General features: G+C 38.4%; 1 protein-coding gene across 9 annotated transcripts in view; it reads left to right on the top strand.

Moving 5' to 3' along the window:
• The window catches only part of CRPPA (CDP-L-ribitol pyrophosphorylase A), a 454696-nt gene that overhangs the window by 373118 nt on the left and 65417 nt on the right, over positions 1-16161 (top strand). For 5 of the 9 annotated variants that reach the window (XR_009735806.1, XR_009735807.1, XR_009735808.1 and 2 more), the window contains 2 exons: positions 2251-2279; positions 7345-7627. Coding sequence is in view for 6 of the 9 variants with exons in the window: in XM_061413616.1 (XP_061269600.1) it covers positions 2251-2279; positions 7345-7444 (129 nt within the window). In the remaining 3 variants the exon portion in view is untranslated. Of the gene's footprint in view, positions 1-2250; positions 2954-7344; positions 7676-16161 lie in introns of those variants that run through there. The other 4 variants (XM_061413610.1, XM_061413609.1, XM_061413614.1 and 1 more) reach the window with 2 other exon arrangements.

Below are 16161 nucleotides of genomic sequence, written 5' to 3'. Positions count from 1 at the left end.
AAAGCTAGTGGAGGTGATGGCATTCCAGTTGAACTATTGCAAATCCTGAAAGATGATGCTGTGAATGTGCTGCACTCAATATGCCAGCAAGTTTGGAAAACTCAACAGTGGCCACAGGACTGGAAAAGGTCAGTTTTCATTCCAATCCCAAAGAAAGGCAATGCCAAAGAATGCTCAATCTACTGCACAATTGTACTCATCTCACACGCTAGTAAAGTAATGCTCAAAATTCTCCAAGCCAGGCTTCAGCAATACGTGAACCGTGAACTTCCAGATGTTCAAGCTGGTTTTAGAAAAGGCAGAGGAACCAGAGATCAAATTGCCAACATCTGCTGGATCATCAAAAAAGCCAGAGAGTTCCAGAAAGACATCTATTTCTGCTTTATTGACTATGTCAAAGCGTTTGACTGTGTGGATCACAATAAACTGGAAAATTCTGAAAGAGATGGGGACTACCAGACCACCTGACCTGCCTCTTGAGAAACCTATATGCAGGTCAGGAAGCAACTGTTAGAACTGGACATGGAACAACAGACTGGTTCCAAAGAGGAAAAGGAGTACGTCAAGGCTGTATATTGTCACCCTGCTTATTTAACTTATATGCAGAGTACATCATGAGAAACGCTAGGCTGGAAGAAGCACAAGCTGGAATCAAGATTGCTGGGAGAAATATCAATAACCTCAGATATGCAGATGATACCACCCTTATGGCAGAAAGTGAAGAGGAACTAAAAAGCCTCTTGATGAAAGTGAAAGTGGAGAGTGAAAAAGTTGGCCTAAAGCTAAACATTCAGAAAACGAAAATCATGGCATCTGGTCCCATCACTTCATGGCAAATAGATGGGGAAACAGTGGAAACAGTGCCAGACTTTATTTTTCTGGGCTCCAAAATCACTGCAGATGGTGACTGCAGCCATGAAATTAAAAGACGCTTACTCCTTGGAAGAAAAGTTATGACCAACCTAGATAGCATATTCAAAAGCAGAGACATTACTTTGCCAACAAAGGTCCGTCTAGTCAAGGCTATGGTTTTTCCTGTAGTCATGTATGAATGTGAGAGTTGAACTGTGAAGAAAGCTGAGTGCCGAAGAGTTGATGCTTTTGAACTGTGGTGTTGGAGAAGACTCTTGAGAGTCCCTTGGACTGCAAGGAGATCCAACCAGTCCATTCTGCAGGAGATCAGTCCTGGGATTTCTTTGGAAGGAATGATGCTAAAGCTGAAACTCCAGTACTTTGGCCACCTCATGCGAAGAGTTGACTCATTGGAAAAGACCCTGATGCCGGGAGGGATTGGGGGCAGGAGGAGAAGGGGACAACAGAGGATGAGATGGCTGGATGGCATCACCCACTCGATGGACATGAGTGTGAGTGAGCTCCGGGAGTTGGGATGGACAGGGAGGCCTGGCGTGCTGCAATTCATGGGGTCGCAGAGTTGGACACGACTGAGCAACTGAACTGAACTGAAGTCTGTGATTGGTGGTTGCCAATGGCTGAGTCTATGATTGGTGGTTGCCAGGAACTGTGTCTATGATTGGTGGTTTCCAGGGGCTGAGTCTGTGATTGGTGGTTGCCAGGGGCTGAGTCTGTGATTGGTGGCTGCCAGGGGCTGAGAAGTAGAGGAAATGGGGGAGATGTTAGTCCGAAGATACAAACTTCCAGTTAGGAGATGAGTAAGTTCAGAGAATTTAACGGACAGCCTAGTGGCTGAAAAGTTAACAGTACTATATTGTATACTTCAAGGTTGCTGAGAGAGTAGATCTTTAAATGTTTATGTGTGTATGCTCAGTTCCTCAGTTGTGTCCAACTTTTTGCTACCCCATGGACTGTAGCCCACCAGGCTCCTCTGTCCATATGATTTTCCAGACAAGAATACTGGAGTGGGTTGCCATTCCCTACTCCAGGGTATCTTCCTGACCTACAGATGGAACCCATGTTTCCTGTACTAGCAGATGAATTTTTTTTACCACTGAGCCACCTGGAAAGCCCATAAATGTTATTAACCACCTTCCAAAAAGTTAACTATATGAGGTGATGTGATAACAAACTTTTCTTGAGTAATAATTTTGCTATATATATATATGCACACACATACATATATGTATATCACATCATCACATCATATAGCTTAAATTTATACAATGTTATACTTACGTTTATATCTCTATAAAGTTGGGGGGAAGTTTCTTTAAAAAATATTCTTTTAAAAAGAAAAGTTATTTCTAGAACAAATATTGTTTTCTTTTCTTTCAGGAGGAACAGAAGCTACGGGAAAGTTTAAGGCAAGGCACCACCATTATTTCTGCCTTAATCAAAGAAAGAAATTCTGGACTCATTGGTCAACTACTGGTAGCATGAAGAACATGGAGGAAATTACCTGCTGTGTTCTTAGAAACATTCCCCCAAGTATTTCTTTTGTGCTTCCCTGCAAATTGTATATGGTAGAATGTTGAAGTTGTCTTTTATAATTCATAGGATATGATGCTTAGGTGAACTAAAAACATTTTTATGCATGCCAAATATAAATTCCCTAAATTGGAAAAGAACAGACAAGTGGAAAATAATGGCCTTCACATAAAGAATCTTTTCACAAAGGCATGAAAGGGTAAAATAGAAATAATGAGTAGTCAGCTAATTGTCCAAGGAATGAAAGTTTAGAAAATGTCAACTATTATCTCTATGTTAATTAGCAAATCACTGTATAATGAGACTAAAATTAAGATTAATGATTATTGTTAATTATAACAATATCCTTTCTCTGTGGGTTATTTGAATTGCATTCTGATTTTTCATACCTTGACAAAAAAGAGATAGCAGGGAACTATGATCTGAGTATCTTCACCAATAGCCTCACATTACCTTAGATTCCTAAAGGAGATAGACTGTCCTGCTTTTCTAATGTTTTAAAATTGTATGTTTTCCTCGGTTTATGAAATATAGTTTTGACTTACATTAATTGAAAAGGGTTCTGATTTTTGTGAATAACTTTAAAGGAAGACTGGAAAGTGTCATGAAATTAACACTGGTCAATCTCAAGTTAGTCTTCTGAAAGTATATAAACTACTGGTAGTTGTTCAGTTCAGTTCAGTCGCTCAGTCGTGTCTGACTCTTTGTGACCACATGAACTGCAGCACGCAAGGCCTCCCTGTCCATCACCAACTTCCGGAGTCCACCCAAACCCATGTCCACTGTGTCGGTGATGCCATCCAACCATCCACTGTCGTCCCCTTCTCCTCCTGCCCTCAATCTTTCCCAGCATCAGGGTCTTTTCAAATGAGTCAGCTCTCTGCATCAGGTGGCCAAAATATTGGAGTTTCAGCTTCAACATCAGGCCTTCCAATGAACACCCAGGACTGATCTCCTTTAGGATGGACTGGTTGGATCTCCTTGCAGTTCAAGGGACTCTCAAGAGTCTTCTCCAACACCACAGTTCAAAAGCATCAATTCTTCGGTGCTCAGCTTTCTTCACAGTCTAACTCTCACATGCATACATGACCACTGGAAAAACCATAGCCTTGACTAGATGGACCTTTGTTGCCAAAGTAGTATCTCTGCTTTTCAATATACTATCTAGGTTGGTCATAACTTTCCTTCCAAGGAGTAAGCGTCTTTGAATTTCATGGCTGCAATCACCATCTGCAGTGATTTTGGAGTCCCCAAAAATAAAGTCTGACACTGTTTACACTGTTTCCCCATCTATTTGCCATGAAGTGATGGGACCGGATGCAATGGCACCCCATTCCAGTACTCTTGCCTGGAAAATCCCATGGACAGAGAAGCCTGGTAGGCTGCAGACCATGGAGTCGTGAAGAGTCGGGCACGACTGAGTGACTTCACTTTCACTTTTCCCTTTCATGCATTGGAGAAGGAAATGGCAACCCACTCCAGTGTTCTTGCCTGGAGAATCCCAGGGATGGGGGAGCCTGGTGGGCCACCGTCTATGGGGTCGCACAGAGTCGGACACGACTGAAGCGACTTAGCAGCAGCAGCCATGATCTTCGTTTTCTGAATGTTGAGCTTTAAGCCAACTTTTTCACTCTCCACTTTCACTTTCACCAAGAGGCTCTTTAGTTCTTCTTTACTTTCTGCCATAAGGTTGGTGTCATCTGCATATCTGAGGTTATTGATATTTCTCCCGGCAATCTTGATTCCAGCTTGTGCTTCTTCCAGCCCAGTGTTTCTCATGATGTACTCTGCAGAGAAGTTAAATAAGCAGGGTGACAATATACAGCCCTGATGTACTCCTTTTCCTCTTTGGAACCAGTCTGTTGTTCCATGTCCAGTTCTAACTGTTGCTTCCTGACCTTTATGTAGGTTTCTCAAGAGGCAGATCAGATGGTTTGGTATTCCCATTTCTTTCAGAATTTTTCACAGTTTATTGTGATCCACTCAAAGGCTAGTTGATTGTATATCAAATAATTTTAATAACTGCTACCTTTTTAAGTTCTTACTCCTTCAAATTCCCACTGGTATATACATCTTAGATGCTGATGATTTTCCCTTTGCCTTATATTTTATAATTCTGTGAATTCAGTCATTAGAGATGCTTTTTGTTCTATATATATACTTTATAGAAACATACTAGGGTTATGCCAGAGCTTAACCTGCCATGTGGGAACTGTGAAAGTTGCATAAAATTTTTTCAGTTACAGATAGTCTGTGAATTATCTGCCTTGTGCAGTCTCTTCTTAACATGTTGAGTAATTTTCCCTTTATTTCCCAAGTATCCTTGGTAGTTGTAGAGTTTATATTTTATATTTAAATAATAGTAGAATATAAAAGACATGAAATAATTGTTGCAATGCATTCTCCTAGGTGAACTGTGTTGGTTTGAATGAATGTAGGCTTGAATCTAAATTCCTGGGCTCACCATTTTCTCTCTCTCTGTCTCTTGGGATGTTAAGAAATATAAATAAATCATTTAATTAAAAATCTTGAGGATAAAAATATATGGGCATTGTGTGGATATTGGTTAGAACTCTCTTTGTTAGGATGGGTTGGCTGCATTGTAAAAGGTCATAGATATTCCTGTTGATGTCTTCAAGTGAGTGTTTTAAGAATTTGAAAGTGCTCATAAAGGCAAAAGGGGAAAAATTATCAAGATTTTTAAAGAAAAGATTCATGTCTTTAGGTACATGGTGGGAAACTGGGCATTTCTCTGGCACAAACAATATCAGTGTATCTATTGAGTGCTGGCTGTGTTACCTTAGATTTCAATGGAATGATGGACTGTTCAGTTGAAAGACGTACTGTTTGTTCCAAGGTGAATTCTTCTCTGGTATGACGTTATACCAGACGACCATTTGTTTACCTGGGAACCGTATGCCGTTACCCTAGGCAGTTGTAAACATTTAGTGGTGTGAGATTTAGATAAAATATTAAGTTGGGTCTGAAATCCCCATCATCATTATGGCATTTACTTTTTTTCTTTATAATTTGAAAACTGATTCACAGCATTGAAAATAATTTAAAGAAATCTCCTCACATCCTTTACTGAAAACTGAGGCTCAGAGATCTTCACTGACTTCTCCAAAGACATGTGTCTGCTTAGTAGCAAAAAACAGGGCTTAAACTTGGGTACTAAGAATGAGTTTTAAGCTTATTTCCTATATAGCAATGATTGCAGGCAATGGACATCCAGCAGCGAGGCTGTGGGACATGAACCAGAGGCTCTGGGTGAGTATTGGAGGAATGGATGCAAAGGGACTTGTCCATCCAGTGAGCACAGGAAAGTCCTGAGGCTTTTGGCTTTTCAACATACAGAAATCATAGCTAAGGATAAAGGGAACAAAGAGAAATATTCCCCAAGAGAGAAAGGTAAATCAGCTGTGTTTGTTGAGAGATCCAGAGGCAACTTTACAGGTTTATTTTCATCTTCATTTCTGGAAACATACATTCATGAAAACTGTCCATTTTCACATTATTTTCCAAAGTTCCTTTAAAAATAATGGTAAAGTATGCCTGAGGATTGCTGAAATTGCTTTCTACTTGCAAAAATTTGTGGAAAGACGGTTTTCTTTTTAAATGCATGCTACTTAATTACATGCCATTTAAAGTCAGCCTTTTTAGGAAGTTAACAGTGTGATCAGTGGTTTGATTGACCTTCATTGCTAAGAGGTAGTTTGTTTCTTTGTTTTCAAGAAAGTGCTCAGTGTGAGAGATGACTTGTTGTAAATACTCATCTACAGATAAAAGTCAGATCCCTATTCTACCCAAAGCCATTCTTACTGTGGCCACTTTAAGCATTTTGCATTGGCTTGCCATGAAAAGACTGTATATTAAACAGTTGACCCTTGCACAGCACAAGTTTGAATTGCATTGGACCACTTATACGTGAGTTTTTTCAGTAGTATCTACTGCAGTACTACACAATGGTTGAATGTTCAGATTGGAAGGAACCATGGATGCAAAGGGCCAACTATAAATTATACACAGATTTTCAACTACTGGGGAGGTCAGTGCCCCAACCCCTGCATCTTCAAGGGCCATCTGTAATTATAACTATCAAATTTTACTTTATATACACATATGTGTGTGCAGTATTTCTTTTATAAAAATCAATTTGCAATATTACATTTCTTAAGTTAAATATGTAAATTTTACTTCTTTTTAATGTTGAAACTAATTATATCAAAGAAACATAAATTATAATATTTTAGCAAAAGGTTAAGAAAGCCATTTAAGATAAAGATTTGAAATTATTTTAAAAGTTTAATTAAAAATAAGCAGAATAAATGGTAAGTACATATTGTTTTAGTATTTATTAATATAGTTTCAAATAAGTGGGCTAGAAGCGGCTGTATAGGTGGTGTTTGGCACTGTAACATTTATATATATTCTCATGTATTTTTAGTTTCACAATTATGAAAGCGTATATATCTTTTAAAGTGAAAAGTAGGAAATTACTATTAAATATTTTAAATGTTCTCTTTACAAAACAAAATAGAGGTAATTGATAACTAAATTATTGCTATGTTTAAATCTAATGACAGTTTTCATTGATAATTAGCATATATGTGTTTGTTTTTCAAACTGACTCAGCCTCAACTGAATAAATACAGTATTCTCAAACTGTAACAGTATGATGTTTTACATTGCATACAAGTAGAATTTGAGATTCAGCTATATTCTGTAAAGTATATTAAAAATTTACAAAACCAGAAGTCTTAATTAGCTTTTTTTCTTCTTTCCCTTCTAATTAGCAGGTTTCCCAGCAATTACTTTGGCAGCTAAGGATATAAAAGCTGTAATTGGGCACAGTGGAAAAATATTGTGTCCTCTTAATGATGTCTGCATGGGTGTGGTGGGTTGAATTGCTGTTTAGAAATACTCTTTCCTTCCACTTAGCTTCCACAGGAGGAATTTATGTCTACTTCTTGACCTTGGAATTCATCACAAAACCTTCTTTGGCCAACAGAGCAACTCAGAAGTGGCAGGGCACTGCTGAGACAAGACCTTAGAGACCTTGCATATTGCTGCTTGCTTTTTCCCACTTCTGACCCCACCGTGAGATGCACATGCTCAGCCTGGCCTGCTGCCTCCAAAAGAAAACAGCCTGATCACCTGACCTCCAGCTAGTCATCAAATGGATGAAAAAGCCCGGCTGATTGGCAGGGCCTCCAGCAGACAGGTGAACTCAATAAACATCTATGGGCTTTTTTTTCTTCTTGTTTTGCTACTACTGAGTTTTGAATCTTTTCATTGAGCACTAGTTGGTAAGCAAGGAAAGGGAATCTGTGGTAGTGTGTGGTACCTTTAATCTCAAAAGTCTAAAATTTATCTGGAGACACACATTTTGCTAAAGGAAATAGTTTATAAGGAGACCTGTTGGTTAGGGCGATGATCCCAAAGTCTTAGAAGGTTCTCTGGATGCCTCCTTCCGTATTAGTTGTTACTGAAGGAGAAAAGTAGACCTGAATATTATAGAAAAGTTTTCCGAAGAAGTTAAACTTTCTTGGGTCTAAAATGATACTGATTATAGAAATAGCTAACATTTGTTGAGTGAATTACCGTGTTCCAGAAACTGTTTTTAGTACTTTTGCATGTGCATAACTTTTTCTTTATAATAACTTCACGTCCTCAGTAGCATACCAATCTCCATTTAAAAGATGAAGAAACCGAGGTACGTACGTTTTTAATAACTTTAAGTAACAGAGTCACTCAAGCACAGGTGCAAGAATTGAGATTCAGATTTGACTATCTAACTTTGGAGCTGTTATTCCTAAGTATGATTCTATATAGTATTATAAAACACACTATTTTTCCCATGGAAAGGCATATTTTTAAAAAATTTTTATTGTAGTATAGTTGATTTACAATGTTGTGTTAGTTTCTACTGTTCGGCAAAGTGAATCAGTTCCACATATACAAATATCCACTCTCTTATTTTTTTGATTCTTTTCTCATATAGTTTATTACAGCATATTGAGTAGAGTTCCCTGTGCTACATGCTGCTGCTGCTGCTAAGTCGCTTCAGTCGTGTCTGACTCTGTGCGACCCTATAGACAGCAGCCCACCATCCCTGGGATTCTCCAGTCAAGAATACTGGAGTGGGTTGCCATTTCCTTCTCCAATGCATGCAGATTCTTATTAAGTAAATTAGTGTTAGTCGCTCAGTCACTCATAAAAAGAACAAAATAACGTCCACAACAGTGTGTGTATGTCTGTGTGTGTATATATATGAGAAGGAAAACCTTTGAGTGTTGCTGTACTCTCTGTTTCCTTTGGCCATTGCCACTCCACACAGACAATATTTTAGAACATCCTTGGGTTTGTATGTGCCAGTAAACCTACAAAGAGTGATTTGTTGTCGTTGTTCAGTTGCTCAGTTGTGTCTGGCTCTTTGCGACCCCTTGAACTATAGTCCACTAAACTCCTCTGTCCATGGGATTTCCTAAGCAAGAATATGGGAGTGGGTTGCCATTTCCTTCTCCAGGAGATCTTCCTGACCTAGGGATCAAACCCACATCTCCTGCATTGGCAGGTGGATTCTTTATCACTGAGCCACCAGGGAAGCCAAAGACTGATACACACATAAAAATTTTATCAGTCACAGAGATGGCAGTCTTTGAGCTCTGAAGTTATGGGATTTCCTCAGGCATTGAATGATCAAACGTACCTGGATAACAAAAGTGTAACATAGAAAAGTAGAAGGAAATATTGCCTTGATGAACTAGAGTTGCATTGCAGGTATTTGTGCCTCAACAAGACCTAAAAAGAGAAGTTGAAATCCATTCATCATCTTCGCAAGAGAAAGGAAGGTCTAGAGAACATCTAGGCAGAAGAAAGTAGGAAGTCTTCTCTTGTCATGAGACTGTCCCATGTCCCAAATATGTGTTTGACATTATTTGGTGAATGGATAAATAATCTGAACTTCTTTTTTTTAGCATGTGGAGTTAAAATCTGAATTTTGCAGTCGATGAAATACATTGATCAGTTTATCTTGCTCAGTAAATACTGATTAGGTAAATGAAATGTTGTTGTTGTTCAGTCACTAAGTTATGTCCAACTCTTTGCAACCCCATGGACTGCAGCACAGCAGGTTTCCCTGTCTTTCGTATCTCCTGGAGTTTGCTCAAACTCATGTCCATTGAGTCGATGATGCCATTCAACTATCTCACCCTCTGTCGTCTCCTTCTCCTCCTGCCATTAATCTTTCCCAGCTTCAGGATCTTTTCCAATGAGTTGGCTCTTCACATCAGGTAGCCAAAGTATTGAGCTTCAGCTTCAGCATCAGTCCTTCCAATGAATATTCAGGGTTGATTTTCTTTAGAATTGTCTGGTTTGATGTCTTTACTGCCCAAGGGACTCTCAAGAGTCCTCCAGCACTACAATTCGAAAGCATCAATTCTTTCACGCTCAGCTTTCTTTATGGTCCTACTCTCACATCTGTACATGAAATACTACAAACGGTACTTACTTTGAAGCTTGAGAAAGGATTCTGACAACTACTTGTGATGATACTGGATTGCCAGGATTTAAAAAGTAAATAATATTGTGCAGGATTTTATCATGAGTTCTTAAATAATTCTATTATATAAAGAGCTTATTTTCTTCACTCTTAAGCCTTTATTAAAACCTACATTATGTCCACCACATAAAAGATTCATATCTAAATTTGAACCACACAAAACACAAGATCTGACTTTAACACATTAGTGTGTATGAAGAAAAAAAAATAGATTTTCTGTTGCTAATGAAAGTAATATAGAATTAAAATAAAAGTAGTTGGATATATTTTTTAAAAGTCTTTACAGCTGAAATGCATTATGCAAGTTACTCTCTACTTAGCGAAGATGCTACCAAATAATCTGAATAGTTGTTATTAATAAAACATCTGGGTCTATTTAGAAGCATAGATGAAGGCTGAATTGTCTAATGCATTTTTTTCTTTGTTTAACCTTAATTAATCCTTGTAGGGTCTCTGTAAGGTGGTTTGTATCAACCTTGTGATATGACAATTCCAAAAATATAGATACAGAGATTAAGGGTTCCTGATCACCCAGCACACTAGAAGCCAAACACAGTTTGAAAATTCAGAATTTCTGATTCTGTTTTGGACACTTTTCAGGGAACTGGATTACAGCTAGGAGGGACTGTTCCATACTTGAGGTTTTAAAAGAATCCAGTGGAAATCTACATCCAGAATTCTACCTGGATGCATTCCCTCATTTTCCATTTTGCACAATTGCAGTTAAGCCAGAGGCCAAAGCTACCACAAGACAATTCTAGTGATCTTTTTGACCTGAGTGGAAACATGATTTGAGATTCCACATGGAGGCCAATTTCGTAAGAATTTCCACCAGCCTTTGGACTGTAATAATTGGGTTATTTGGATAAGGTTTGGCAAAGCATATAGTGGATTAACTGAATGAGGTTTCTGGAGCTTAGCCATTTTGGCACCATCCATTTTGCTCTTTGTTCTACCTCATTATAAAATGGGCTATGGAAATTGCTTGGTTTGTTGGTATGTCAGCTTTTTCTTTCCTTTTCTTTTTTTATTCCTTTTCTATTCTTTACATCTGAGCCCTTAATTTAATTGAGAGCAAGCTCTTCAGTCTAAGAGGATAACAAAACATCCCTTTGAGGAGGAGGAAATAGATGATAAAATCTGTGTGTTACTAATTTTTTTCTATAGTTTGGAGGACTTCTTTTTCCATCCTGTGTGTGTGTTTTTAAGACCCTGTTAAGTTCATAGTTCCTTTTGCTTTTCTTGTTTGAATAGAAAATCATTCTCTTTAATCCCACCTGAGTTTTAAAAAATGTATTATTGAACTGCCCAGTTCAGGAATTCAGTGGCCTGTTTTACTGAATGGAGGTATGTATGACCTGATAGTAAAAGAATGCTATTCAAAGACATTTCCTTTTCTTTGTTTCTTGGATCTGTTACTGTTCACATAAATCTGGAAAAATGCCAAAATATGTAAACAAATTAAGAGCTTTAGGATCCCAGTGGGAATATCCGTAAATTCTACCATAAATCAGGAATTTAAGATTAAGTGCACTATACTATAATAAGATTGCAGAAAGAAGCAACTCTAGACCAAATATGCTTGGCTCTGGTTTAGGAATCTTAAAGGATATTAAAAGATTTGGATAAATTATGGCATTATTTATAGTATAACTTCTTCCCAAACCTATTTGTGTTGCCTCAATGCAACTTTATTTTTATTTTACTATTTATTTACTGTTTTGCTTCATATCAAACAAACCTTCAGTTCTGAAGCCAGTTTTTTATACTCTTTTAGCATACATAATATATGTAGCATTAATTATTTATCTTTATAATTAATACACTTAATGACTCTCTTCACACATCCATGAATAAAATAGAGTTAGATTGGGGATTTTTCCACTGGAGCGCTTTTGATACACACTCTTCTCTTCTCTCAATTCTTTATCTTAGTGTATGAATTGCAAATTGTGGTCTTTTCAATTTTTTTGACCCAGAGTTAAAACTTAAGCGTAAACTTTTCTCTTAATTCCACCATATGATAGCTTTATTAATTCTTCTTGTGTGCATGTATGTAGAGAAAGAATGAGAATGCAGTAAAAGAGAAGATATATATAAATATATATATATATATATAGAGAGAGAGAGTCTTATGTCAACACTATCTTAAAACAGTTCTGAACAATTGCATTGTGAGCTTACTTTTTATATACACATAAAAGGAGAACTTGTAGAGATTAGGTATTACAGATTTAGCAAAGTTTATCTTAAACTGGGAGAATAGAGAATATGTTGTACATATTTATACATAATAAAAAAGTATTTATTTGTAATTATACACATTTAACAATACTCCTTGGCAATGCAGATTCAACACAATCTTCAAGTGACTGCATAACTTTAACATGGGTGACTTCACTAGCCAGTGATGTGAAAATGATTTTACATGCTTTGTTTTTTCCTAAACCCAGATTATTAATACATGAACCCACATGGTTTCTGTAAGAAACTAACCTGATTCACAGTATCCTCCCCAGCAATTTTGTGCATGCTCTAGACTAAGTATCTTAGTTTCTTTTACCCTTTATTTTTCATCTTGTCACCATGCTGCTGTTATTACCTTCACGAGAAAACCACTCTCCTGGGCACAGCTGTTTGTAGTCTGAACAATCCCTGTTGAGGGACTGTCCTTGAGTACAGGATATCAGTCTTAAATGCTCATCCAGCTCACTCAGAGAGCCTGAGCCACTACTGGAAGCAGTGTAGATTATTGGATGTTTCGGTCCAGTTACTCCTGGACCAAAGGGCAAGAAGTGTCTACTGCATCCCCACCCAAAGGACTTGAAAGTGAAAGTGTTAGTCACTCAGTTGTGTCCGAATCTTTGTGACCCCATGGACTGTAGCCCGCAGGCTCCTCTGTCCATGGAAATCTTCAGGCAAGAGTACTGGAGTTAATAGACATTCCCTTCTCCAGCAGATTTTCCTGACCCAGGGATTGAACCTAGGTCTCCTGCATTGCAGGCAGGTTCTTTACCATCTGAGTCTCCAGGGAAGCCCATCCAAAGGACTTAGCTTATTTCTTATTCTACAGTTAGACGTTCCCCAGAATGGGCGATAGTACCGTCATCCATTCTCTTCAAGAGAAATGCTCGTGTCTAAGTTGCTGTTAAACACAAAACAGCGTGAGTACTGATAACATTTCCCAAGGTCTGGATTTTGCAGTCCTAGACATGATCAACTTATAACACTCTAAGGTAACATAAGTATGGGCAAAGTATGTAAAAGAAAGACTGCTTTTTTTCCTTTGTGATCTTTATTATCATAAAAGAGTATCTCGGAGACCAACTAGTTATTCCATAATAATTACCATTGAATGTGTTTCATCTTTGCCAGATAAAATTTGCATACCTGATGTAACTTTCTTGAGAACTTTTCCTTATTTCTCAGAAGAGCCTGAGGCCCCTAAGATCCTAAGATCACACAGCTTGTAAGTGGTACAGGCAGTGCTGCAATCCTGTATTTGTTACTTCCCCACTACATAGCTGCTCATCAATAGGATCTAAACATTATCCTAAATAACAATAAAAAATGACCAGTAATAGACATGGTGATAAAAATATTTAGAATCTACTTATGCAATTGTGTATTTTTGTTTTAATTCTCATTCTACTGTGGGCTTTCTGCCATCTGGCAGAGTTAGTCATTAGCAGCAGATGTGGGTCTCCTAGTATTAAGGCGAGAACTTTAACATAGCAGACCGTATCCTGCTCCCTAGTTATCGGGCATCTCTTAACGCTCAGGGCCTCTAGGTTGTCTGGAAATTCTACAAGGAGATAGGCAGGTTCTAGAAAGAGAAACCTGGAGAAGGAAATGGCAACCCACTCCAGTACACTTGCCTGTAAAATCCCATGGACATAGGAGCCTGGTAGGCTACAGTCCCTGGGGTCGCAAAGAGTTGAAAGCAACTAAGTGACTTCACTTTCACTTTCAGAAAGAGAAAAGGCAGGATAACCATTCTCTGTGGCACTTTTGCTGGAAAGATGAGAAACAGATGAAAATTGTGACAAAATGGAAAGTGACATGATGAAAGTGAACTTAGTGGTGTCATTAGGTAATGATGGGGACTTAAAGGAGAGCACCTCTGGGAATTTGAGTCAGAGGATCCTGTCTCATTATGGCTTCAAGATTTCACGTTAGCCCCTAACAAATCCTTTCCCTAAAGTTTCTTACAGAGCAGCAAAATCTTCTGCTTGGGTATGCACATGTCAAGTTCACTTACTGGTTACATTTTATATTGAAATATTTTCTTTATATACCTCTGTTCACTGTTAAGATGTAATCTCCTTGTCTATGTTGGGTAGACTCTAGATTCATCCACATTACAATGAATGACCCAATTTTCTTCCTTTTTATGGCTAAGTAATACTCCACTGTATATATGTTCCATGTATTCTTTCTCTGTTCATCTTTTGATGAACATTTAGGTTGCTTCCATGTCCTGGCTGTTGTAAATAGTACTGCAGTGAACATTGGGGTGCATGTGTCTTTTGGAATTATGGTTTTTTCTCAGGTATTACGCCCAATAATGGGATTACTGGGTCATATGGTCATACAGAGTGAAATAAGTCAGAAAGAGAAAAAACAAATACCATGTAATAACACATACATATGGAATCTATGAAACTGGTACTGGTGAATCTATTTGCAGGGCAGGAATAGAGACTCAGACCTCAAAATGGACCTCAGGACAGTTACTGAGAGAGTAACATTGACATATTTGCACACTGCCATGTGTAAAATTATAGCCAGTGAGAAGATGCTGTACAGCACAGGGAGCTCAACTTGGTGCCTAGTGATGACCTAGAGCGTGAGATGGGAATTGGGGAATAGGGAGGCTCAAGAGGGAGGGGATGTGTGTATACATATAGCTGACCCATGTTGCACAGTTGAAACTACAGCATTGTAAAGCAATTATACAGCAATTAAAAATTTTAAAAAAGATGTACTGTCCTTGGGGTTAAGCATTAAATTTTAGCTGTCTGATTAACTCTAGCTTATATTAAATGTGATGATAATCTGCCAAGGTCCCTTTCAGGTACAGAATTTAACTTCTGTCTAGTAGCAGTATCAACAATCCTTTAGTTGAGCCTTTATTTCTTGGGATATAAATTGTTGAGAAATTTCCAGCCTGGTTTATCAAGAGAGAATATATAAATCAAACAGCCAAGAATCCATTGAGCCATCTGTAATGTGATGGAATCTCAATTTACAAATACACATGTCCAGAAATATCTTAAAAAAAAAACAACCTCACCCCTGATTTCAATCCCCAGTCCTTTGGGGTTAGAATAAAAGTCAATCTCTGGCATTGTTCAGGCTCCTTTTTCATCAGGGATGTACAAAGAACCTGGTGGGTCTCAAGAAGCATCAGAGCATCAGAACTGCTCATCTAGTCCTCAGCCATCTGTCCCCACTGTCCTTCAAGGGCCAGCAATCAGGAGTAGAAATAAGACCAGGACTCTGCAGCTTTTATTTTAAATGTTGATTTGATTTCAGGATATAGTAGTCCATGGGCTTCCCCGGTGGCTCAGTCGGTAAAGAATCCACCTGCAATGCAAGAGACCTAGGTTTGATCCCTGAGTCAGGAAGATCCCCTGGAGGAGGGCATGGCAACCCACTCTAGTATTCTTGCCTGGAGAATCCCCATGGACAGAGGAGCCTGGTGGGCTACGGTCCATGGGGTCGCAAAGAGTCGGACACGACTGAATGAGCACACACAGTAGTCCTTGCCTATTTCATTTTATTTGTGTGTGTGTGTGTGTGTGGCCTCAGTATATACATGGTAATGTATATATGTCATTGTTACTCTCCATATATATTATTGCTTTCCAGGTGGTGCTAGTGGTAAAGAACCTGCCTGACAATGCAGGAGACAAAAGAGAGGCAGGTTTGATCCCTGGGTTGAGAAAATCCCCTGGAGAAGGAAATGGCAACCCACTCCAGTTTTCTTGCCTGCAGAATCCCATGGACAGAGGAGCCTGGTGGGCTACTGTCCCTTGGGTTGCAAAGAGTCAGACTTGACTGAAGTAACTCAGCACAGTACAGCATACATACATACATACATTCTTTTTAAAATATTGTTTTCCATCATGGTTTATCACAACATATTGAATATAGTTCCTTGTGCTATACAGTAGTACTTTGTTGTTTAT

The sequence above is a fragment of the Bos javanicus genome, chromosome 4 (genome assembly GCF_032452875.1).
Source record: "Bos javanicus breed banteng chromosome 4, ARS-OSU_banteng_1.0, whole genome shotgun sequence".
In the NCBI taxonomy this organism is placed as follows: Eukaryota; Metazoa; Chordata; class Mammalia; order Artiodactyla; family Bovidae; genus Bos; species Bos javanicus.
Note: the sequence above shows the minus strand (reverse complement) of the source record. Positions and strands in the feature narration are given on the sequence as shown.